Source organism: Papaver somniferum, chromosome 3 (assembly GCF_003573695.1).
Source record: "Papaver somniferum cultivar HN1 chromosome 3, ASM357369v1, whole genome shotgun sequence".
NCBI classification, from domain to species: domain Eukaryota; kingdom Viridiplantae; phylum Streptophyta; class Magnoliopsida; order Ranunculales; family Papaveraceae; genus Papaver; species Papaver somniferum.
In genome coordinates this window covers 194,616,438-194,643,678 of record NC_039360.1, presented here as the reverse complement: position 1 = coordinate 194,643,678, position 27,241 = coordinate 194,616,438, and the positions used below count along the sequence as shown (strand labels likewise).

General features: G+C 36.7%; 2 protein-coding genes across 3 annotated transcripts; both read left to right on the top strand.

Moving 5' to 3' along the window:
• Positions 1-15,089: 15,089 nt before the first annotated feature.
• Positions 15,090-18,547, top strand: LOC113358340 (COP9 signalosome complex subunit 5b-like). 2 transcript variants are annotated; one of them, XR_003364499.1, is made up of 6 exons: positions 15,090-15,620; positions 15,746-16,027; positions 16,153-16,341; positions 16,419-16,498; positions 17,878-17,958; positions 18,064-18,148. XR_003364499.1 is itself a non-coding variant. In XM_026601882.1 (6 exons), the coding sequence occupies exons 1-6, from the start codon at positions 15,186-15,188 to the stop codon at positions 18,157-18,159; spliced, it is 1,122 nt and encodes a 373-aa protein (XP_026457667.1). In that variant the 5' UTR covers positions 15,090-15,185; the 3' UTR covers positions 18,160-18,547. The 2 variants fall into 2 exon arrangements, 1 of the variants encoding a protein (XP_026457667.1); XM_026601882.1 differs by having other exon boundaries at positions 16,153-16,300; positions 18,064-18,547.
• A 2,217-nt stretch (positions 18,548-20,764) lies between these two features.
• LOC113360486 (ethylene-responsive transcription factor ERF003-like) lies at positions 20,765-21,344 on the top strand. Its single transcript, XM_026603994.1, has 2 exons — positions 20,765-20,844; positions 20,963-21,344. Exons 1-2 carry the CDS (start codon positions 20,765-20,767, stop codon positions 21,342-21,344), a joined length of 462 nt encoding a protein of 153 aa, XP_026459779.1.
• The last annotated feature ends 5,897 nt before the right edge of the window (positions 21,345-27,241 follow it).

Here is a 27,241-nt window from a genome sequence, read left to right as displayed (position 1 = left end):
GTGCTCAATGCACCAGCATGATGGTTTATGATCGACTTAGTAATCTCACTAACATATGCTCATTAATCAAAGGCATTCAATTATCATTACTGCTTCAGCTAGCATAATTATATGACACAATCATCAATGAGTTAATTCAATGACTATGGTCAACAAAGCATGGTTGTTTCAGCAAGCACTTCATGCTTCATCTATCAGAACTTCGACTTTTCAGTTCATCAGTAAAAACTCATGGTCTAATTAGGTCAAAGATTGTCCACACATAAAAATACATATGCAAAACAGACTTCACGTGAGATATCAATTTATGTCACGTGGGAGGATAACATTAGGGTTTTGGTTTGGCAGCCGATAACACGTTCAATGTGAAATACATCCATTGATCTTCACACATTCTCATCTTTCCTCCCTGCAGACAGACCATTCTCCTCCGTGACCGAATTCAACCTGGAACGGCCATTGTCTTGGTTTAGGACAGGGTCCTATATATTAGTCTCTCGAACTCAAAGTAATCCCGTGCAGTACATTTTTTTAAAGGTTCAAACGATTTACTTCATCGAGCACTTGCCCCCTCCACTACTTTTTACCAGAAAACCATCGAGTCGTTTTCTCACAAACAAATTGGCGACCACAGCGAGAGATTAATCTCTTGGTGGTAAGGCAACTCAAAGATGGTCGGTCGTATGTCGAATTCAACTATTGTAGATCCCAATCGCAATCTTTCAACCAATAATATTCCTCATGTTCCTTTCACTAACACTTCTACTTCCAGTGGTACAACCGATGGAGAAATTCCAACCTTAATTGCGTTGGCACGAAGACAAGAAATTCAAACAAGGAACATGGATCTTCTTAAAGAAACAATAGACAACATACTTGAGTTCTTCGTAAGATTAACAATATATTTAAGTGGCGCCTCTCCACGTAATCCAAAGCTTACGGCATCGGAACTAACTCCTCAGTTGATGATCTTCCTGAATCGACAGTTTCACCGCCTGCGAGAAGTCAGTGTGCCAGAAACCCACTTGTTTGATCGAAAACTTGTGTGAATTCTTACACTTCTCTAAAGATCAACGTGCGAACGTGTTCACCGCACTTAGGATTTCCTTTGACGTGCAATTGATCCCATCGCCATCAGAAGTCACGGAGATTTCTATGACGAGTGATCCTTCGATGAACAAAATTACCTTCTCTAAAGAAGACCAGATGGCAGAAGCGGAACATAATCGATCTTTGTACGTAACTGCTCGTCAACAACTTAGAGTTCAAACGGGCTCTTGTCGACGCAAGTGCTGCTGCCAATTTTTTTCCTCTCGAGACTCTCAGAACAGATAAATTCCAACAAATCAAGATCGTCCATTAGCCGATTATGATGATCGGTTTTTAAGGAAGCAAGACGAGCTCATATGGATACACATATTTGGATATAAGAGTAGGGCCAATCTACTTAACAGTCAAATTTCATGTGATCGAGAAAGAACCTGACTATCAAATGATATTGGGGCACACGTGGATTTGTGATGACAAGGACGTCCCTTCAACCTATCATCAATACATGAAATATCAACTCAACGATAAATTCATATGTATTGCAGCATCACCATATATTATGCTCCTGTTTATGATGCTGAATTTTTCGACCCACGAGAAAGCGTCCCTGGTCCTCCAAGCAAAATCTATAGCACATCACTCCCTAGTTGGACATCGATCGAGAAATCCGATCAGCTATCAACTCCAACACTTGCAGAGAAACCCAAACTCTCAAAGCCTCCCAAGCCACTAAAGAGTCACTTTGTTGAGACTCCAACCAAGAGAGGACGTAATTTTGTAACCAGCTATGACGCAAAAGGGAAAGTCGTCTACCTTCGATGACAAGATTGACAATTAACAAAGGAGACCGGTGAAAGATCTCGCCGTCCAGAAGAGTACTATCACATTGAAGAGTTGTGTGAAGTCGAAATCCAAGACGCTCCACAAAAACTACAAGATGGTATTGATTCCACAACTGATACTCTCGAGACGGTTAATATTGGAACATATGAAAATCCATGACCCATCTCAATCAGCTCAGCTCTGTCACTGGAGGAACGAACGGGGTTGCTAGACTTTCTAAGAGAATATCAAGATATCTTTGCATGGATATATGAGGAAATGACAGGTATAAATGAAAATCCGGTCACTCATCATCTCCACATCACCCATGGATCTAAACCTACCAAACAATCGCCTAGGAAATTTCGGCACGACATTGAAGAACAAATCAAGGTCGAGATCCAAAAATTATTAGCTGTTGGATTCATCAAGCCCATTCAACATGTATGGCTAACGTTGTTCCTCTTAAAAATAAGAATGGTCAAATCAGATGTTATGTAAAATTCAGAAATCTAAACAAGTGCTGCCCCAAGGATGACATCTCTTTACCTAACATCGACATGATCATTGATGCAACTAGTGGTCGTGGGATGTTCTCGTTCACGGAAAGTTACAACGGCTACAACTACATCAAGATGTAGTTGCCTCAAGGATGATTCCATCAAGACAACGTTCCATACTCCAATTGGGAAACTTTTATTATACGGTAATTCCCTTTGGTATGAAGAATGCAGGAGCCACCTATCAGCTATCCATGACAACGTTCTTCCATGACATGATGCACAAACAAGTAGAGGACTACGTCAATAACGTCGTTGCCAAATTTAAGACACGGGCATCCCATTTGGAAGTTCTACGTCAAGTATTTGAAAGGTGCAAAGAATACAAATTGAGATTGAATCCCTTGAAATGCGCCTTTGAGGTTTCCTCTGGAACATTTCTAGGGTTCCAGGTGACTAAAGAGGGAATTAAAGTTGAACTAGTCACACATGCCAATACTACCATGCCTCCTCCGCGGACTGTGAAAATGAAAAAGTGGGGGTACAACAACCTCACCCAATATTTCATTTAGCAATTTGTATGGACTAACTCCAATATACTTTTAAGAGAATCAACTAGACAGTTAGACTCAATCTTAATAAAAAGTATATCAAAGAGTTATATCTCAATTTCTCGGTTCAATACTTACTCAAGCAAATAGAAATCTATGAGTCTAATTGAATAAAGAGAAATTAACTTGAACGGTACCAAAGACCAATGTTCAGGGATCAATCAATTTCAATCAACAACCAAAGGTCGGATTTACCAATTGATCGATCCAATGCACAACCTGTGATATTTCAATTATATAACAAAATATAATTCGGAAAAGAAATAACACATACACCAGAAGTTTTGTTAACAAGGAAACCGAAAATGAAGAAAAATCCCGGGACCTATTCCAGATTGAACACACACTGTATTAAGCCGATACGGACACTAGCCTACTACAAACTAACTTCGGTCTGGACTGTAGTTGAACCCCAATCAATCTCACACTGATCCAAGGTACAGTTGCGCTCCTTACGCCTCTGATCCCAGCAGGATACTACGCACTTGATTCCCTTAGCTGATCTCACCCACAACTAAGAGTTGCGACAACCCAAAGTCGAAGACTTTAATAAACAAATATGTATCACATAGAAAAGTCTACATGAATATATAAATCTGTCTCCCACAGAAATACATACGATTTTTGTTCCGTCTTTTGATAAATCAAGGTGAACATGAACCAATTGATATACCAGACATATAATCCCGAAGAACAGCCCAGAAATATCAATCACCTCACAATAATCTTAATCGACTAACGAAACAAGATATTGTGGAATCACAAACGATAAGATGAAGATGTTTGTGACTACTTTTGTATCTTGCCTATCAAAGAAATTAATCTCAAGCCAATCTTACGATTGCACTCAATCACGATAGAAACATCAAGATCGGATCACGCAACTACAGAGAAAATAGTTGGGTCTGGCTTCACAATCCCAATGAAGTCTTCAAGTCGTTAACCTACAGGGTCCCGGTAGAAACCTAAGGTTAAAGGAGAATCGACTCTAGCTTATACAACTAGTATGACACATGAGGTGTGGGGATTAGGTTTTCCAGTTGCTAGAGTTCTCGTTTATATAGTCTCCAAATGAGGGTTTGCAATCTAAGTTACCTTGGTAACAAAGCATTTAATATTCACCGTTAGATGAAAACCTGATTAGATTCAAGCTAATATCTTTCAACCGTTAGATCGAACTTAGCTTGTTATACACAAATGAAATGCACATTCATTTAGGTTTGTGTAACCGTACCTAAACTTGTACACCTAGTTGGTTCAATAGTAGTTAACCAATGGTTAGCCATCTGAGCACTTTCATATCAACCTTATTCATCTTCACCATAACTAGTTCAAATGACTCAAAAGAACTAGTTAGAGAATTATTCAATTGTTTAGATCTCATATAAGTATACAAGACATAATCGATGAAAAAAGGTTTTGATTCACTCGAATCGATTCATGAACATCATCGCCACGGTTTGCAAATATGCATTCCTTAGTTTATATATGTCTTAGTTCATGAATAAACCGTTTTTAGAAAATGACCCACTCAAGTATGCATACCGGTACGCATACTTAAGTATCCGGTTTGAGTTTGTTTTCAGTTCACAAACTCCAGCAGAAATTCACGGGATGTGAACTTCCGGTAGTACGCGCACGGGTACGTGGACTTAGCTTCCGGACATCCTGAACCAGTAAAGTACGCATACTTTAGTTCACACAAGTATGAATTCACATACAATGTTTACATCCATTCAATGTTATATATTCTAAACTCCCATTTCAATTATTGAAACATTCTTAGAGGATGTTAAATAGAGGTTATTCACATACTATTTTTCATCAAAGTGATTCTCAAGATATTGAAATAATCAAAATGACTTTCGTCACTTGCAAAGTTGAACTTGGTCAAAGAGAAATCTTACCAACACAAATTTCGAGAAATATATAAACGAGATAAACTCGGCTCGAAATAGAAAATGTGTACAATGGAAGTCTATATAGAAATACGACTTTTGCCTCAAGATAGGAGATAGAGTAGATAGACTTTTGTGTGATAGATAAGTTCAAGTCTTCACATACCTTTTAGTCGATGAAGTTCCACCAGTTCCTTGAGTAGTTCTTCGTCTTTGCATGATGAACGCCGTGGAGTCTAGAGATAAACTACACTTTCGATCCTAGTCCGAGACTTAGTAATAAGTAGACTAGAAATCAAGACTTATAGTTTTGGCAACTACACTTGACAAACAAGCATGAGATAGCAATGCTTGCGAGTTCGACCAAGCGGTGCTCTAACAATCTCCCCCTTTGTCAATTTTAGTGACAAAACTATCATTACATATGGAATACAAAATAAATAAACTTTGTAGCTTCTCTTACACATGCATGATCTCCTTGGTTCTTCAACATTACTCGAAATCTTCGTCACTTCCAAGTACTCCAATGATTCCAAAGATATTCAATGCAACATCATCGTTGTTGAAGATCCGTAGCCATAACAATGAGAAAACAAAAGCTCTCGATCATTGTTACACAGTGTCATAATATTATTTCACAACATCAAAGTTCAATTGTATCACAACTTTGACAACAATACTATGGTGATATGTATCACTCCCCCTTAGTCAATACTTCATCTCACATGAAAACCACTCCCCCTTACATAATGATCCGAAAACCATATGTATTTGTAGTGTGAACTACACATTAATTCTCCCCCTTTTTGTCAATAAAATTGGGGAAGGTACGAAAACTAGTGGGATCCTAATGAAATTTCCATAGGGACACTTCATGACCAAAAGAAAGCACATATCAACTTTTTAAATGCAATCATATCGCCGAAACTAAATGCATTCATCAAGAAGTTTATAAAGATACAAGATAACCCCTATAATATTCAACAACCCCACTCCCCACAAAGATTTGGAAATTAAGCACAAGTTCAATTGAGAACTCTCCCTCAGAAAATGCCATTCCCGAAAGAACAACAAGAGCAACCTTACTTTCACAAGAGAAGAAGGATTTCTTTGGACAACAACAAATCACATAAGAATATAATTTTGTATCCAAAAATATTTAATTAAATTAACCAAAAGAGAACGCATGATTAATTTAATCGGAAATGGTCAACATAAGAGACCTTACGGAGCCGCACAGTATATACATAAAAAATATGGATCAAGGAAGATCAATACTGCGGAATAAACAAAGATTAATTTTATCTTTCATCACTATTTGCACAATGACATACAATAGACTTAATCTTTGTAAACAAAAGTTCATCCTTTCTCCCATCAATATTTGCATAATGACATAAAAGGCTTAACTTTTGTTGTGAAAAGTTCATTCAATCTTTTATCATAATTGCATATCGACATATGAAAGACTTAACTTTTGACCACGTGTGGGATAATCATAGTTCACAGATGCAAACACACATATCCCATAACAAATTGCAATATATAAAACCACAAAGATTAATACTGCAAAATCATCTTCCAAACCAACTTTAGAATTTAAATAAATAAATCTAAAAATATTGAAAATGAAAATCGTTGGACATAGCTATGTGTAATCACAATAATGGCTATTCCAACCTCTAGTTATTCTTCTTAAAAAAACAAGAATAAAATTCTCATAAGAAGGTTTTTCTAGACAAAATACACAACTCTTAGAGAACATGATTTGAAAAACATTAAACACGGCCAGCAACCAGAGACTGAACATGGACGAGCTCATCAGTTGCTTTCTTCAGCTCTTTTTTCAGAAAATCAAGATTCCTTATTACAATCCCAAGTTGTTCACGTACGACCTCAAGATCTCGAAGAAGATTTCCTACCAGTTGAGATGACATCTGAACTTGTGGTTTGTTTTCATGATCAACAACATGATAGCAGGTTATGAAAACAGGGTTCTCGTGAAACTCGATAGTCTTGTCCTTCTCAGTATTGCCTTCTTTGTAGCATTCATCCATTGTGCACACAGAAACAGGAGAACCATTTGACGTTTGCGGAACGTAGATGTATTAAAAAGAGCATGATACATAGTGTGTCATAGGAAACCCTAGGGTTACTCGTATATGTTCCGTGTGGGTCAGGTGTACGTGCACTCATGGTTACAACCGTGGTACGTGACCAGGAGAATAATGGAGCCAAATTTAGAGGAGGTCTTAAAGAACTCAAGAATCATTCTAAACAAAAGATGACATTCTTTTTTCAACGGAACATAAGAGAATTGTTAAAAACCAAGACAATCAACCAAGGAATTATTCTCAAGAGTACATGATCAAAAACATTACATCATGTAAAGTACTGGAGCAAGGCTCAACAGTTTTATGATCATCGTTTTGAAAAGGAATGAAATATAACAACAACTACTTTCTCAAGACACAAAGGCTTCTTGAGAATTATGAGCATACTTCCACATTACAAGAAGGATGCTACATTGAGCAGTCATGTTGTATTTTGATGAACATTTTGATCATCAACAATATTGACTTCTTCTCTCTTTCCTTCATGAAGATTTTTAGAAAAATCACTAGGATTAGTTGAAAGAGATTTAACCAGAGGGGAACAAGGAATACCTGAACCTACTGCTTTCCTTGCCTTTTTGATGCTTCATTTGAGTTTGTTTATGCTTATCTTGAGCTCCGAGACTCGATTATTGATATGAATGAAATCTGGAGCAGACACCTCGGGTTCACAATCTTTTTCAGAGAGAGAAAGGGATTTTGACTTTTCTTTCTTTCTCTTATGCCTTTTTCTCTTCTCAGAGTAATATGAGGAGTCAGATGTCCACCTGACATTCTTCCTTATACAACTGTAGGCATTTTTTGTCTTAAATCATAATCTAGAAATGACTCATAACAACATTTATCTTGATTGCATACACTGCCTTTTACTCCAGCAATATGAGAGATAGGTTTGATTAATTATTTAGACATCCATGCAGGAATGTTGTGAAGTTTCTCATTCCTCAGTCGAAAACGACATCTTCGTTCAAGATGTCCTTTATTTCCGCAATAATAGAGGTTAAAGGAATTGTTCTTGACTGTTCTCATGCGAGTTAAATTTGAAGAAGTACAATTCTTGTTCCTATGATCGTCAGCTGCTGGAAAAGTTTTTTCACATGAAGAGTTGTCATTAGCATGAACAAAATTCATCTTACCAGTACTTGGAGCGTCTATTCCCTTATATCCCAGATCACGTGTATCACGATGTTCTTTACATGATCCAAGCATAGAAAATAATTTTGTAGAGGTAGAATTTAATCTTTTCAGATTCTCTTCCAGTGATTTTACCTTATTAAGGGAAGCAGCGAGATCAGTCTCCAAAGATTTTTCTCTGGCAAGGAGACTGAGTTCTCTGTCATTAAAACATTTTTGTTGAGAGACATATATTGCTTCAGATTCCGCAAGTCTTTCTTTCAACACAAAGAGGTTTCGAAGGAGATTATCACATTCAAAATTTTTTGAGCATAAGTATTCTTCTCGATCTTTAATGGTAGATTGTAAAAGTTTATATCCACAATCATAACCTTTAAAGAGTTTTCCCATCTTTCTGTTTTCCTGACAGAGAGGTGCCAAATATTTACTCAAGAAAACTGTTGACTTATTTTCTTTCAAAGCGTGGTCAAAAATCTTGATATATTGAGAGACTTACTCATCAACAGTTTGTCCTTCTTCTGAATCATTCCCATCTGAAAGATCATCCAACTGTTCATCAAGACATTTTTCCCAGTTGAAGGAAGATTCAGACATAGAGACAGAAACATGGAGGATCCTTAGATGTCTCGGGATGTTGAAACATCTCAGGGGAACTCTAATTTGGTGTTGCGTTATCAGATAGATTACTGTCCATAAAGTCAGATCGCTACAAACACAGACTTATAAGGTATTTAAACGTGTTTGCCTGCTTTGATACCAATTGAAAAAGTGGGGCAACAACAACCTCACCAAATATTTTGCTTAGCAATATGTATGGACTAACTCCAATATACTTTTAACAGAATCAACTAGACAGTTAGACTCAATCTTAATAAAAAGTATAACAAAGAGTTATATCTCAATTTCTCGATTCAATACTTACTCAAGCAAATAGAAATCTGCGAGTCTAATTGAATACAAGAGAAATTAACTTGAACGGTACCAAAGACTAATGTTCATGGATCAATCAATTTAAATCAACAACCAAAGGTCGGATTTACCAATTGATCGATTCAATGCACAACCTGTGATATTTAAATTATATAAAAAAAATATAATCCGGAAAAGAAATAACACAGACACCAGAAGTTTTATTAATAAGGAAACCGCAAATGCAGAAAAACCGCGGGACCTAGTCCAGATTGAACATAGACTGTATTAAGCCGCTACAGACACTAGCCTACTACAAACTAACTTCGGTCTGGACTGTAGTTGAACCCCAATCAATCCCACACTGATCCAAGGTACAGTTGCGTTCCTTACGTCTCTGATCCCAGCAGGATACTAAGCACTTGATTCCCTTAGCTGATCTCACCCACAACTAAGAGTTGCTATGACCCAAAGTCGAAGACTTTAATAAACAAATTTGTATCACATAGAAAAGTCTACAGGAATAGATAAATCTGTCTCCCACTGAAATACCTATGAGTTTTGTTCCGTTTTTTGATAAATCAAGGTGAACAAGAACCAATTGATATACCAGACTTATAATCCCGAAGAACAACCTAGAAATATCAATCACCTCACAATAATCTTAATCGACTAGCGAAAAAAGATATTGTGGAATCACAAACGATGAGACGAAGATGTTTGTGACTACTTTTCTATCCTTCCCATCGAAGAAATTAATCTCAAGACAATCTTACGATTGCATTCGATCATGATGGAAACAACAAGATCAGATCACGCAACTACAGAGAAAATAGTTGGGTCTGGATTCACAATCCCAATGAAGTCTTCAAGTCGTTAACCTACAGGGTCTCGGTAGAAACCTAAGGTTAAAGGAGAATCGACTCTAGCTTATACAACTAGTATCACACATGAGGTGCGGGGATTAGGTTTCCCAGTTGCTAGAGTTCTCCTATATATAGTCTCCAAATGAGGGTTTGCAATCTAAGTTACCTTGGTAACAAAGCATTCAATATTCACCGTTAGATGAAAACCTGATTAGATTCAAGCTAATATCTTTCAACCGTTAGATCGAACTTAGCTTGTTATACACAAATGAAATGCACGTTCATTTAGGTTCGTGTAATCGTACCTAAACGTGTACACCTAGTTGGTTCAACAATAGTTAACCAATGGTTAGCCATATGAGCACTTTCATATCAACCTTATTCATCTTCACCATAACTAGTTCAAATGACTCAAAAGAACTAGTTAGAGAATTGTTCAATTGTTTAGATCTCATATAAGTATACAAGACACAATCGATGCAAAAAAGGTTTTGATTCACTTGAATTGATTCATGAACATTATAGCCACGGTTTGCAAATATGCATTCCTTAGTTTATATATGTCTTAGTTCATGAATAAACCGTTTTTAGAAAATAACCCACTCAAGTATGCATACCGGTACGCATACTTAAGTATCCGGTTTGAGTTTGTTTTCAGTTCACAAACGCAACAAAAATTCACCGGATGTGAACTTCCGGTAGTACGCGTACGGGTACGCGGACATAGCTTCCAGACATCCTGAACCAGTAAAGTACGCATACTTTAGTTCAAGGATTTTGGACTTACACAAGTATGAATTCACATACAATGTTTATATCCATTCAAGGTTATATATTCTAAACTCCCATTTGAATTATTGAAACATTCTTACAGGATGTTAAATAGAGGTTATTCACACACTATTTTTCATCAAAGCGATTTTCAAGATATTGAAATAATCAACATGACTTTCGTCACTTGTAAAGATGAACTTGGCCAAAAAGAAAGCTTACCAACACATATTTCGAGAAATATATAAACAAGATAAACTCGACTCGAAATAGCAAATACGACTTTAGTTTCAAGATAGGAGATAGAGTAGATAGACTTTTGCGTGATAGATAAGTTCAAGTCTTCACATACTTTTTAGTCGATGAAGTTCCACCTGTTTCTTGAGTAGTTCTTCGTCTTTGCATGATGAACGCCGTGGAGTCTAGAGCTTAACTAAACTTTCTATCCTAGTCTGAGACTTAACTATAAGTAGACTAGAAATTAAGAATTATAGTTTCGGCAACTAAACTTGACAAACAAGCTTGAGATAGAAACGCTTGCGAGTTCGAACGAGCAGTGCTCTAACAGAAAGAACTCTAGAGCTTCATAGAAAAAATAAAATACATTCGACGTTTCATTCCTGGATTGGATCAACTCATTACTTCACCCACCTCACTGTTGAAGAAAGAAGCAAGCTATATCTGGACATCTGCTCAGCAAAAGGCTTTCCAGAAGATATAATAAATATTATTATCACCTGTTGTCATGAAGTCCCTTGTGCAGGACCACCATTATTCTTTTACACTGTGTCTAGCGAAGTCGTTGTTGGAGCACTTCTCGCTCAATAATATGATGAAGGAGTCGCATGTCCAATTTATTATTTCAATCGCACTTTGAAAGATGCAGAACTACCCTAAAGATGAGAGAGCAAGCTTAGCACTGATTCATGTCATTCACACACTACTTGCTGTCAAACTGAGTCATATTGGTCGCTAAAGAATATCCGACAAATTTTTTATTATCCAAACCATCTTTGATAGGAAGACCTGCAAAGTGGTTGCTAAAGATATCAGAATTTCATATAACATGTATCTATCCCAAGACAATCATAGGACAAGCAGTTGCAGATTTACTCACATCTTTTTCAGGAGAAGATGTTACCATGCTACATGAAGACATACCCAAGGAATTACCATAAATCTCGGTCACTAAAGAAAAAACATGGTTGTTGTATTTCAATGTATCAGCTACACCCAACAATAGATACTGGTGGGGCAGGTATGGTCTTATTATCTCCAGCATGTGAAGTTTTCTCATACTTATTCAAATTGGACTTCCACTACACCAACAACTCAGTAGGATATAAAGCATTCTTATTAGTGTTAGAGTATTGCTCGGTCGAACTCACAAGTGTTACTATCTCAAGATTGTTTCAAATTTAGTTGTCAAAACTATATCTCGATTTCTAATCTACAATTAGTTAAGTCTCGGATTAAGATAGAATATGTAGTTGATAAATGGACATCACGACATTCATCTTTGCGTTCTACCGTTTGAAGGCGAAGATCAACCGAGCCTTTTGGAAAACTTTTTCAACAAAAGGTAAGTGAAGACTGGATCACCTATATCTCAAGTTATATTCATCTTTCGATCTATGAGACGATTTCGCATAACTAATTAGACTACATATCAAGAATTTCGCGTCAAGTTTATCTTGATAATTCGAAATATGACTAAGCTTAATGAACATTTGTTCACATAAAATTGAATACTACCACCACAATATATGGTATATGCACTTTAGGATCGTGAAAGAAACTTCCATTGCGTGTATGGAAAATTCAAACAAACAAACAACATTTGTATATCATACGTACACAGTCAGATCATAATACAACATGAAAAACTAATATACATGTCTAAAAATATTTTTTTTTACCAGTATATATACTATATACTGATGGATTATGATGCCTGGGTCTAATTAGCATATGATTCCTTTAGTATAGTGAATATGCATTATCGGATTATAGTGTGAAAAAACGAACTGCATGTTATTTGTGATGGGTATTCAAGTGTAAACAATGATTTTCGTAGTACAAGAGATATGTACTATTGGATGACAGTGCAGAGAACATAAATGAAAAATACAAAGTGAAGAAAAAAAACACATACGTACCTTTTTTTTGCTTCCTACTTCTTTTGTTTGTAATGTGTTTATTCTCTTTTGTTGTTGGTGATTCATTGAAATCATATTCTACTGATTTGGAGTAGAAACTTCATCAACTACTTCATCTTCTCGTACTATTTTTGACGATTCGTCTTGTTTATACTATTTTAAATATAGATTTCACTGAAAACCCAGGGTTTTCGGTTATAATTTCGGTAGTTTTCATTGATGATTTTCAGAGTTTTGTTATATGATTTATCAGGGGGGGAGAGAAAGAAATCGAGTGATAGTTGGAGAGACCGTGCAAACACATACGTTTGGCAGCAGGTCTGTTCAAGTCATTTCCTTGTTTTAAACTATTCTGGACTTCCGGTTGAACAAAAAATCTGGATGGACCATAGAAAAACTAACTACAGTAAAAACTCCATATATTGATACTCCATATATTAATAAACCCTATATATTAAATAAAAAATCATAGTCCCAACTTGGGCCAGTTATAACTAGTAATAACCTCCATATTTTTAATATTAATAGTTTTTTCTAGTCCCGTCATAAGGAATTTACCTCCATTAATACAATCGTCATTACTGGAAACTTATAGATCTTGTTATATCGAAATTTAAGATGAAATATAATACTTATCCATAGTTGTTTGAGAAAATGGTGTAACTTTTTTGATTATTGTGGCATCTTTTGATTTGCGGATGCATAAGACCTCATTACTATGGGCACTTTCTTGTTGAAGCCAAAACATTTCCAACTTGTCGAGCATGTTTAAAGTTTTTAGGCATGAAATTTCGGGTATTTTCATACTATCATCATCATGATTATCTCCCGTTGATTCTTCTTGTCTAATTCCATCGATGATTTCTTCTTTGGTTAAAGCATATACGACTTGTTGCTCATTTGAATGATTAAGGAAGACATCCATATCCATTATCATTTACATACTTTCAATTAGCAATAAAATCATTTCCTTTGGTATACCTCCTTATATTAATAAACTCCATATATTAATAATTTTGTGAACTCCCAGGGCTATTAAGAGTCCTGTTATTAGGAGGGGAGAAATGGATGTGAGGAGGGAAGGATTACGAGGAGGGAATCAAGAATTTTGAGGAGGTATTGACTTTTTACAAGATTGATAAAATGTCTACAATATCCCTGACGTTAATCATAATTAGGTTTATCAACCAAACAATTCCCAGCTAAGACTCAGAAAGCTTAAAAATATGACATAATCTAATGATACACTAAGATAAAAATTTATGCAAAAGTGTGAAAATAGAGTACACTATAAGACAATTAAGTGCATGGTAGATACACCACTGGTTAAGGAACAAAGTTTTTTTTTTTCTTATCATCAATCATGTGAAGATTGGGATATAAACAGATCTAGAACATGAATGTATCAGTGATTCCTTGATCCCGTATATTACGAGTGATTGTTGTCAACGATTTGATAATGAAACCAGTGCACCATGTTGAAGATTTAGAAATCAGTAAAAATGACATCATAGCTACAATTGAATAAGAATTATACTTATGTTTGTGGTGGATCCTAACAGTAGTTTTAACACTAGACAATCACAAATAGTAAATGCGATTAATATTATCAAACAAACAAACAGACAAGTATCTGTTTTATTCGTATACTATTTAACAGCGTTGCAAAATACGAACAACTCATAATGGTAGTCTGAAGTAACATATCTAGAGCTTGGGAAATCGAGAGCCAACGATGGATGTCGTAAATCGTAATGGCAGTGGACTAAAAGAACCTGAACACATCACTCAATATAGGTAATCACACAAAAGAATACACTACGATTGTATTTTTCTTTTCCTAATTAAGGGGTTAGGGTTTATTAAAAGGTTAGAGTTTTTCATTTTTCTAAAGGAAGAGATGAACACGGGACGGATGTAAGGGTTGCCTGAGAACAGTTGGTCATTAAGACTTAAGGATAGGGTGGGGAAGTTGGAAAAAAATACTTATTTTCATTATGTCCGACTTTGACAACATATTGACTGGAATTTGGTACAAAAATGTCCCTACTCAAATTCATATTTTCTCTCCTAATAACAGTACTCGCTATTAATTATGAAAGTTTTTACTATAGATAGGATAGGCCTATAGGCTTTGGACCAAACAAAAAATTTCCTTTTTGAAAAACGGGTTTCATCTTCCGGTTCTTTCCTATACCCGGCCCATCACTGATTCACCTCAGTTTATAAACCACACAAGAAAACCACTCGCCAAGAGAGAAAGACTGAAAGACACACCTAGATACACTCTGCAAATTTCTAGGGTTAGGGTTTTACAAAAATCTCTAAAAGAACTCTAACAATCAAGAAGAATGGATTCATCATCAGCAGCAATAGCACAACAAACATGGGAACTCGAAAACAACATAGTAAGCATGGAATCCCCATCGCAACAACCATCTTCGTCATCAACAGCACAAGCACAAGCAGCAGCGATTGATACCGATTCAATCTATTACTATGATGAATCAACACAAACAAAATCACAACAAGATAAACCATGGGTTAATGATCCACATTATTTCAAACGTGTTAAAATCTCTGCTTTAGCTTTACTAAAGATGGTTGTTCATGCAAGATCAGGTGGTACTATTGAAATCATGGGGCTGATGCAAGGTAAAACTGAAGGTGATTCGATCATTGTTATGGACGCTTTTGCTCTGCCCGTCGAAGGTACTGAAACTAGGGTTAATGCTCAAGCCGATGCTTATGAATATATGGTTGATTATTCTCAAACCAATCGTCAGGTAATAGTTGCAATTATTCTCAAGTTCCCCTTTCTTTGTAATTATAAGAAAACCCTAATTTTTTGAAAAAACCCCAATTTTGAGGAACCCTATTTCCAGGACCCTAAATTTTGTTATTTGTGTAGGCGGGAAGATTGGAGAATGTGGTAGGTTGGTACCACTCGCATCCTGGTTATGGGTGTTGGTTATCTGGTATTGATGTATCGACACAGATGCTTAACCAGCAATTTCAGGAGCCATTCTTGGCGGTTGTTATTGATCCAACAAGGACTGTATCAGCTGGGAAAGTTGAAATCGGTGCTTTCCGCACGTATCCTCAAGGATATAAACCACCAGATGAGCCTGTTTCTGAGTATCAGACTATCCCATTGAATAAGATTGAAGATTTTGGTGTACACTGCAAACAGGTAACAGCTTCACATATATCCCCATTGTTATATTGGTTCTTAACTTTTAGTAAGTGTTGTTAGTATGAATTTTTCTCTGGGTCACTTTGTATGGGGTCTAATATGCTAGTTTTATTTTGACGCAGTATTATTCATTGGATGTGACATATTTCAAGTCCTCACTTGATTCCCACCTGTTGGATTTGCTATGGAATAAGTATTGGGTGAATACACTATCTTCATCTCCACTTCTGGGGAACAGAGACTATGTTGCTGGGCAGATATCAGACCTTGGTGACTTTTAATTTTAACCTATTGATTCCCGGCCATATTGAGTATTAATCTCTCTTTGACATGTTCTTTATTAAATCGCTGGAATTTTATTTTGATATTTGTCAATCTCAATCTGCAGCTGAGAAGTTGGAGCAAGCAGAAACTCAGTTGCATTCACGTATGGGTTCGTTTCTTATGCCCCAGCATAGAAAGAAAGAGGTAAGTGTTAGTTTTTCATAACTTCTGTGGAAGGATGGTGTTGTCTAATGTTATTAATGCATATATGTTCTTTATTTGTCGCTATTCAGTATTCATCTGAAAACGTTTCAGTACTGCCTTGCTTGTTTGTGATTTATTTAACTGAGTTAGTTTACATGAATATCAAAGTTAGTTTACACTTTGATACTTTGTTGTTTCTTGGACTAACATTCATTTGTTGTACTATACTGGATTCTGTTAAACCAATTGTATCATCTATAGGCTCACGTAGTCACATGTGCTCCTTAGTGTTTGTTTCTGAAACTTCATCAGCTTGTGGATTTTGTTGCATCTCGGACCTCTGGCGTTACAGTCTCAGGGACGTTATGTTGGGCTAGTATACTATGCCTTTTACATTCAGTTCTGTTAAGTAGAAAAATGAACCTGTCTGCCAATAGTATAACTTGGATATAATTTATATTCATCTTAGCACAGTTAAGTAGAAACCGGACATGTCCAAAGTTGAAAGATAATTAGGAGGGTTATCTTTGTTTTTACATTTATTGGTATTGACCAGGCACGTCTATATGGTCTACATAAAAGATGTGGGCATCGGAAGGCTGGGTCATGTATTTATCTGTCCTTGAGGTTGGTTGTGTAATTTAAATGTGCAACAGGTGTCTCCATTTAATGCAAGATAGGATGTTCCATTGATAAATTTGCACAATCATCTGTTGACCGGCTTCTAGGGGTTGTTGGTATATTAGTTGTTGCTATGTGGATTTAAGAACCCAGTGCGAATGTTCTTTGAGTTGACTTGGGCGATGCACTGGGGTCACTTAATTTCGATAAGAATCGTTTTCATCGTTACTCCAAGCAGTCAATCCTCTTTTTTTGCACAAGACATCATTATGGAAGCTTTGCTTCCATGTATGCGCTCTTGCCCATATTCTCCTTGTCATTTTTTTTGTTTTTAACCTTTGTGTTCTGGAAACCTTATTATTTCTCCCACTTGTATGATAGCTGGCCAACTTGCCTTCTTATATGTTAGGGGCTCAAAGTTGAAAAACGAAAGATGTCAATGCAGTACGAAAAATATTCAATCCAGATATTTTAAGATAGTGGGGGTAACCAAACCTTATTCTGTAGTCTATATGAGCATTTCTGCTGGAATGTCTACATGCATTTCTACTGGGGCTTTATTCTCTTGATTGTACCACTGTATAGCTATCTTACTTTTTTACATGGGAAGCTAATAATGTGGATTCTATTTGTATGCTTACAATATGATGTTCATGGAGGTTTAAATTGGCAAATCATCTTCTTGTTTCCTTCATACTTTCAAACCTTAAATTTACATTCTAACCTCTTACTGGCATTGCTTTTATTTGTGTCAACAGCCAGAAGATTCTCAACTTTCAAAAATAACTCGTGATAGCTCAAAAATAACTGTTGAGCAGGTGCATGGTCTCATGTCTCAGGTAAACTTTTCTTCTCAAGTCTTCTCAAGTATTGAGGTTCTCCATGTGTTTCAAACTTTATTATACTAACTTGTTTTGCTACTGAATGTTTTTTCCTTGTCACAGGTTATCAAGGACATCCTTTTCAATTCCGTCCATCCCAACAAGGGCCTTGCAACTGTTACAGAACCATCAGGCCCTGAACCGATGGTTGAAACCTAATGATCCCTATAATATAATGGAGGCAGATGGAAAAGCTACTTCAGTGACTCAGTCTTTTATGTTCTCTTCACCTGCAGTCCTTTTAAGCAACACTGCCTGTCTATGCAAAAACCCTCTGCGGCTCTGGGATCACTCTGTTTTTTTATCTTCTTTTTTTGGGAAGTAATTAATTGGATTGAGGTGGAAATTGTCTTGTGCTATTGACATTTAGTTTGTTTTTGTCAAGGCTAATGATACTAAAAGCTGTGCACATATTTTACTTTGTTTAAAGTAGCAAACAATCGACTCGGGGTCTGGGGGTAAGCTAACAACTTTACAGTATATAGTTGAGTCCATAATGTTCTGGAGCTTTTCACGATCCAATTGATTTTGTCGTCCCTTACCCTTAGTCTCTTGATTCTTGTTTTTCTCTTTTTGATTATGAGTTGATTTTTGAATGTGGTTTGAACGAAATAAGCGTGATCATAATCAACCCTGGTTTTAATTTATGAGTAATTCTACTTGTCCTGTGCAATCTAACGTGTGGATGATAGAGAAAGACTATGGCTGGGTTTGGACAGGCTAGTGATAACCTTGCCCAATTCCACTTGACTTCTCATCCAACTGAACTGCTGCAAGGGCGCCTGGTGCGTGCACCCAAAGAAAAAGAGAAGAAAAAAGAACCTGTTGGTCAGAATTTAAGACACAGTAAATGGTGAATGAGTTATGTCACCTTGCCGATTTCCACTGGACTTCGCATCGCCATGCCATTGGTGTGCGAAGAGTTATAGGTCAAGCCCTAGCACACAGGAAACAGATAGTCTCCAGCAAACAGTGACTCTGTCTGCCGATTTTCGTCATCCACGTTCATATAGCACAACAACACTAACTCCCCACTGCAAAAATATTGTTGTTACACGTGCGATGCTCGAAAGAGCCAAAAACCCTAGTTTAGTAGTAGATGAAGAAGAATTCACATGCCTGTAGGTCCCGCATCTTCCTTTAATTCTTTTTGGATTTTTCTCTTCTTTCCCTGATTTTTCTTCTCTTGCATGCCATACGTGCATGGATATCAATTTTTTTTTCCCTTTCATGCCTCAACTTGAGCATTTCATGTGCTTTGAAAATGGCACACCATGTGTTCTCCTAATTTGAATATATTTCTTCATTTTCTCCCCTCAATTTTTGAAAACGATAAAAACTTTGAGATCTTATAGTTTTCTTAATGAAACTGTAATTCTAGATCTTTCACTTAGGATTTTCAAAAAGATCTTGCACTTGAGTGACAAAAGCTAATATCTGTTAAGTAGTCTTAACCAAGGTATGCCATCTACAGCCCAGCATCATTATTATGTCAGAAACCAACAAGCTTAACAAATGCACCATGAAGAACTCATATAAACTACGTCAGCCGTCAGCGTCACCATGTGCACGATCTAGGAAAGGAAAAACGTCAACTAGTCAGTGCAGTTGTGTTTGATTGTGATAAACGGTTATGCTGCAACATATTCCGAAATATCATACACTTCGAAGTGGCAGGAAAGCTATTCCATGGAAGTAGAAACACTTTTTTTTAATGGTTTATGTGTGGAAGTAGAAACACATCCGAATAACAAACCATCTGCATTCTTTGAAACCAAAGCCCGTTGAACCACCACCTCATTTATAAGGTAAGGACTATAGATTCGTTTCTCGGGAACATTATAGATTCTTTTGAATTTACAGGAAAATAAAATGATAACAATATTTGTTCGGTTGCTAATAAAATTCCAGAGAAATGGGAACTGTTTAACTAAAAAGCATGGTTAAAAATTCGTTCACAATCGTTAGTGGATGTATTTCTGCGATACACTGTTACATGGGTTACCAAATTTCAAAATGGATCATCAAATTTTAGAAGGATTATCAACTCAATGAATTTATCGATGAAAATTTATTTGTTAAACCAAACTTTAATAGAATTTGGTAACCTCGGCAGCAGCATCGATTTTAGTGCTACCAAAGAATTATACAAAAATGAGTAAGACTTTGCATGGATAAAGCATTATTGCATCACACAATTATCATACCTCATTGTGTTGCAAAAGATACCTCAAAAGAGTTTGTGTAACAGATTAAAGTGTCCATTTGTGATAATTAAGGTTTTTCAGACTGACAATATTTTTGAAAATCAAACCCAAATTAGCAAGTTGCTGATGTTTTCATTTCCTTTAAAGCAACTCAATCTTATGTCATTAAATTTAGGACCCCACCATGGCCCACAGCCCACAATTGTGAACTCCACAGAATCCAAGTTAGGGTAGTCTTTGTTATTTAAATTTAAAATATCCTTCAAAAATAACCAAAATTTATCAGCATATATGGTTACCAAAAACCCATGAAAATTGTATCTTAAGTATGGGTACTTAGTGGTGTTTTGAGAAGAAAACAAAGTTCTTATATAATTATACTTAAAAAATGAGGTCACCAGTCACCTACAAAAGGCCACTTGCCCTTTCCCAAAAAGCACCATTCATCATTTCAAACTTTGAAATATTTCTTCTTCCTTATGCTTCAAAGTAATTCAATAAACCTGAAAGAGAAGAAGAACAACAAAACAAGGATTGCAGAACTCTCATCATCAACCATGGCCAAGTCTCAAAAATTTAGAGGAGTTAGGCAAAGGCATTGGGGTTCTTGGGTTTCAGAGATTAGACACCCTATAATGTAAGTTTTTGATTATATACACTCTTTTTTTGTTCTTCTTCTTTTACTAGTACATATATGAATAAGATGGTCTGATTACAAATGTATGCCTCTAATCAATTTTCTGTTTTTTGTTTAGGAAGACAAGAATTTGGTTAGGGACATTTGAGACGGCCGAGGATGCAGCACGAGCTTACGATGAAGCAGCATGGTTGATGTGTGGATCAAGGGCTAGAACAAATTTTCCTTACAATCCAAACGAGTTCAGAAATACACGCGTTCTTTCGCCTACTTTAACGGCTAAGTTACAAAGATGTTGCATGGGTTCATCGGCACAAGAACGGTTGGCTAAACCGGAAACAGTCGATGAGACAATGGAGAAGCATGATAATGGTAGTATGGATGACGAGTACATTCAAGAAATGATTAGTGAGCTTATTTACTATGGTTCAGTTGAGATTTCTTCTGCCCCTTCACAATCATCATCCTCGTCATCGTCTTCTTCTTCCTTTTCAACTTAAATTTTTTAGTTGTAGAATTTGGGTTTGTAAGTACATAAGTATTAGAATATATATGTCCAAGTAGGAATATGGAGTATGTTTTTTGTTAAAACTTCATAGGTTCGATCATCACTTCCAAATGTATTGGTGTCTAAGGCTATATAGTTTATGTATTATATTCCTTAGGAGAAGTTTCAAAAGATGAAGTTTGTTTTGGCCAGCATCCAGTGCGTGAGTCCGGTTGTGTTTTAAAGGCAAGGTCATGCTACATGGTTCTTCAAGGTGCACCGCCGTTTACTAATTTATGAAGGTGAATCCGTAATTTATGATGTGAATTCTATGGCGATCATCGATTTAATGAGTTTAGCAAGTCCTGTCAGGCTCAGGCCTTTGGGGACTTGCTCTAAGGCAACCCTTAGCTTCCAATTGTTTTGGGTTTTGCTGAAAGTGGAGGTCGAATGAGGGCGCATATACAAATACACACCTGATGGCCTGACATGAGTAGTCCGCAGAAAATAAGAACAAAAAATTCCTTTTCGGTCTATTTTCTTTAACTTTGAATAAATATACTCTGTCCCAGGTATGGGAGCTTTGAATTTTGATCTCATTTGATTGCCTAATTAGGGTTTACACTTGCTTTTGGAGGTCAATTGATTTAAAACCTGCTGTAGGTTGCACTTATTAATTTGGATTGGATTATGTGTTTAATCAAAATCCACACTTCACAATAAAAACCCTCATTTTCTTTCTCGCCAATCTCATCATCATATTCTTCAGCATAAATCCGACCACAGCTCGCCATACCATAACTTTCAGATCAAAAAATCTCTCCAGTATAGTTTGGGATCAATCTGCACAACATTTCTTAGTCAGTTCTTTGACCCCCCCCCCCCTGAAATCACCTCCGTCTCCGATGCTGGTGTTACCGAAACCTTAATTTACGATACCAATCTACATGCGAATGTCTCATCACCATTGATAAGATTAATCATCGTATTCTTGCTGTTCCAATCATCCAGAACAATCATCGTTCTCATCAACGTCTCTTTCTATCTTTTCTAACCGACGGTGCTACCGCCGCACGTCCAATTGCTTACGACATTGCTGTCGATTTTAACAGTAACGCTTTTGTAACGAACTCAGCTGGTGTGTTCATCTGGAAAGTGAATGACAAAGGAGAATCATCGATTTTCTCTAGAACTGATGCTTTTAGAAAACAACACGTGGAAGCTGATTATACTTTCTGTGGGCGTAATAGGATTGCTTACGTCAGCAAGGGTTACTTACTGGTGGTGCAATGAAATTCCGGTAAGATGTTTAAAGTTGACGGCGATGCCGGAAGAGCAAAGTTGGTTTTGTTGAATAAGAATTTAACGGACGCTGTTGGAATTGCCGTTAGAGATAACGGAGATGTGGTGGTGGTTTCACATCAGACGGCTTGGTTATTGAAGAGTGAGGATAGTTGGGGAGAAGGTGTGGTTTATCACGAAACTACTCTTGATGTTAATAAATGATAATAGAAGGGCATATGTGTTATTCCTTCCGGTCCACTTTAAATGATGTTTTTGAAGTATTCGCACAGATTAAGAAATGGAGAGATATGAAAATTTTCCATCTATATCCTTGATAAAAGTCCTCAAACATTAATTATTATTAGTGTATTTAAAGAAAAACTTGTAGTTCCAAGACAAAATATAAAAGTGTAATTGGTAATTTTGTGGAAAAATACGAAAACTTCCAAGTATTGTGAAACAAAAATATAACCATAAAAAAACATCATCTATCTAGAATGGTATGGAGGGAGTATATGGGAATGGTGATGGTTGGGAGTGGGAATCTGGTGGCGGATAGAGAAGAATTTAGGATACAAGAGATGGAATGGGAAAAAGAAAATCAAGTAGAGAAAATGTGGATATATGTTTTGGTTGGTTTTGATTTGCTTATTTACGTTCGGTAGGTTTCAAATGCGTCACCTTGCCTAGACTCCATAGAGTCCACAAGATTTGGTCTCCGGTGGAGGCGTTTAAGTTCTGATTTTTGTGTTGATTTCAGAACATTATCTGTACATATTTTGCTTTAGTTGAGTAGAATTCTGTTAATAGTCAACATCAGCGCAGTAAAAAAGGTAAGAAGTAGTCTCACAAGCACTGCTTCAATTGTCAAAACTTACAAAATATTGCATAACCATGGCTGCCAAATCCGACTTAAAGCTTACCTAGTTGCAATCAAGAATCTGGTTCACTTCTCACAGAAAGCTATTTGAACAGGAATCAGCCTGAAAAGAAGATTGTCAAGGGCTCCAATAATGTTCACCTTTGTACTGAATTTGGTATCCGTAGTACTACATGCTTCTCATTTGGAAACTGTTGTTGATTCTACAGTGAGACAAGTAGTGGTGGTGTTTTTAGCTTTGTAGCTTCTGATATTTTCTCCTGTGGTAAAGTTGGTGGTCAGGGTGCTGGTGACTTGTGTTTGGGCTCGGCAGATTGTGGTTTTGCTTTATCATTATCAGTTTTCTTGTCCTCAAACTTCGGCTTCGGTAATCCAGCCTTTCCCCTAAGCATCCTGAACTTCTCCAAGAACTTATGTTTGACCCGGGGATTGACAAAACGTGCTTCAGCAGCGTCAGCTGAGAACAGGGCGATTGCAAATGAGCATCCCTATGTGGTATACTCTTGACTTTTTTGCTTTTTGGATGATGCTCTGGACTATAATCCTTTCATTTCTTACCTGCAACATGAGCAAATGAGAGTCTAGAACTCCTTAATGAAACTCTAGTCTAAGTTGTTGTAGCAAAACAATAATGCTTATGATGACAAAGCCATCACTCAATTTCTTGCAAGAGGTTACTGTCAGATGCATAATACTAGTGTTTATAGGTTGCTATGAAGCAGCCCTTTAGTCAATCTATTTACTTCTGTGTTCTGTCCTCTTTACTTGTGCAATCTTTGGTTATGTTTGACTGGCCTTCTGAACCGTGCTGAAAATATACCAAACAAGTGCAATGTCCACAGAATTCAAACACATTTCTAAATTCACCTCCATAATCACTGAGCTTACAATTGATCTCGTCTTCATATACTAAAGTAAACTAGTAAAGTAGTATTGAATCTCATCGCGTTCCAGTGTCCACTAGTACTTCCACGAGAATTTACTTAATTAAACTATCATTCTATAAAAGAATCAGCCGTCAAAATCAATTCTAAATGATGATAATAAATGCAAGTGTTGAGTGTAAAGAAACAGTATGTATAGGAACATAACTTGACAGAAATGCCATTATTGATCAAATTCTTTGAAACTTAACAGAAATACAAAGTAGGGGAAGGCTAATCCCATCATAAGACCGTTTCTCACTTAGTTCAACTACATAAGTAAACTTCCAATACATAAAACTAGATGAGATTCTGCATTTCTCTGCTAATAGTAACTGTGTTTGACAATTATAAATGAACAGGAAACACGATAAGCTAATCATGAACACCAAGCTTCAATACTGCCAGTGCTGCTGCTGCTGCAACAGTAGTGAATAAGCTACTACTGAAATTAGGCATTGTTGGAGCCCCACTTTTCCACGGTGCTTTTGCTGGTGATGGTGGTGGTGGTGGTGGAAGTTCTTTAACAAAAACAGCAAGTTTCATACCCTGTCTACAATAACCTCCGCCACCGATAAAGTAATAGGGTCTCGGTTCCTTGAGTTCCCACACATCACGTCCTGCTCCTCGAGACACTTTCGCAATAAAATGACCTGATGCGCATGATTCATAATCTGTCTTGTTCACTTCATAAACGCTGTACAGGTCCCTATTACTCTTAGGCATACCAAATCCCCAATCTAGAAGTAATAAAAAAAAAAAAAAGCAACATAATGAAGAAAAGGAGAGTCAAAACATCATGAAACATAAGCTTAAATGTATATAAAGAAAGAAAGAGATCTTGGGTTTCAATAAGATTACTCACAAAGCCAATCACCAACATAAAATTCTTCATGGCTAGCCCAGTCTGAAGTATAGTTCATGAAATTTGGTCTCCAACCGTTAGTTTTAGTTCCCCCGACAACGTGTAGTGTTGCATCACATTCTATCATTAACAATGATACAGTAGCCATTATTATTATTATTATCACCAATCCTCTCATAGAGACCTTCATTACGACTGCTGCTGCTGCTGCAAATTTTATAACCCTACTCTTGCAACCCTGGAATATGTTCCATACATATATAGACAAATAAACAGCACAAACAATAAAGTTCACAAAAATATGAAGGAAAAAAACACAGTTTTAACATGATAACATGAAGTACTCATGTTGTGTACTCTGAACGGCCTGAACTCCAGTATTCTTTTAAACGTTGACTCGTTGGGACCGGGTTATGATATTGGGAGACAGAGTTTAAGGCAGCTTGATGAGATGGTTAAGGGCTAGGCTAGGGTGAGATTAAAATGAGTAATTCCGTGAAACAAAATCATTGATGTGCACATCTCTGAAACAAAATTATTTTTATTGCCTTTTTTATTTATTTTTTTTTTTTTTTATAGTCAAAGACCTTCAAAAACATTAATGTCCTCCTCAATTGTTGGAATAATCCAAACAGTGGGTTTAGACCAGTACATGGTAGAATTGTTTTGTTTGCCCACTGGGCAAGTTCATGAGCTACCGAATTACAACTTCTAGTTTGAAAGCTAAAGATACAAGCAGATAACTTAGAGGAAAAAAAGAGAATGTCTTTAAAGATAGCATCTGTCCACGAATTCCCATCAAAATTGCCAACATCAAATTGATCAATGAGAGCTTTTGCATCGCTTTCAATGATGATATGAGTTAAGTGTTGTTCCACAGCTTTCTTCAGAACTGCCCAGATGGCTCTTGCTTCAGCTTCTTCAGCAGAGTGAACATCAAAGACTAAAGAAGCACAAAAGGTTGCTTTTTTTTGAGAAATCTCGCATCACATACCCTGCACCATTTGCTCCAGTGATATCATCAAAGGCACCATCAGTATTACATTTAATCCAACCAAAATTTGGGGGCATCCATTTATCACAAATGTTAACATGCAAGGTAGAATGGATAGAACTACTAGGATTCCTAGATTTTCTGGTGAGGAGCATAGCTCTAGCTCTAGCTAGGACAACAGTAAAGGTTTCCTTAATGTTTTGGAAGATGTAATTGTTTCTACTGGCCCAGAGAGACCAAAGGATAGCCACAAAGAGACATTGATCATCCTCAGATAATTTAGACTGAGAGTCAATTAACCAGAACAGGAGCCAATCAGTAAAAGATTTGTTGGGAAAAAATTGAGTATTGATGTTAAAATCAGAGATAAACCAGACTCTACTTGCAAAGGGGCAAGTGAACAAAGCATGCATAATAGTCTCATGAGGATCAGAACACCTAGGACAATCCACACTATGCATAGGCATTCTAGTGTGAAGAACAGTTCTGGAGGGCAAAGCATTTCTAGCTGCTCTCCAAAGAAAAACCTGAATTCTGTAAGGAATTCTAACTTTCCAAATACGATTCCAAAGGTTTTTACAAGGGGAAGGCCTAAGGCCTCTGAGCCTCAAGTAGGCAGATTTAGAGGAAAATTTGCCATTCTTTGAAAGATCCCAAGCCCTTCTATCAGGAGTGCAAAGCTGGCTTAAGGGAATGGAGATAATCTTCTGAACAGAAGCATTATCAAAATGGGTGTTAAGTCTAGACACATCCCAACTCCTAGTATGTGAATCAATAAAATAAGCAGCTTTAATACTAGGATCAGGAGGAACAAGAGGGTTGGATGTAGCAGATCCTAGAGAAGGAATCCATTTATCACACCATGGGTCAATAAATTGACCATCCCCAGCAATCCAATAAATAAAGGGTTTTATGAGTTCCTTTATGGCATGCAAACACTTCCAAGTCCAAGAGCATTTGGAAG

Excerpts from the sequence above, each read along its gene's own strand:
- LOC113360486 (XM_026603994.1), top strand. The coding sequence starts at position 20,765 with ATGGCCAAGTCTCAAAAATTTAGAGGAGTTAGGCAAAGGCATTGGGGT. Across the intron at positions 20,845-20,962 it reads GAGATTAGACACCCTATAAT|GAAGACAAGAATTTGGTTAG; the intron begins GTAAGTTTTTGA and ends TTTTTTGTTTAG.
- LOC113358340 (XM_026601882.1), top strand. The coding sequence starts at position 15,186 with ATGGATTCATCATCAGCAGCAATAGCACAACAAACATGGGAACTCGAA. Across the intron at positions 15,621-15,745 it reads ATTCTCAAACCAATCGTCAG|GCGGGAAGATTGGAGAATGT; the intron begins GTAATAGTTGCA and ends TTATTTGTGTAG. Across the intron at positions 16,499-17,877 it reads CCCAGCATAGAAAGAAAGAG|CCAGAAGATTCTCAACTTTC; the intron begins GTAAGTGTTAGT and ends TTGTGTCAACAG.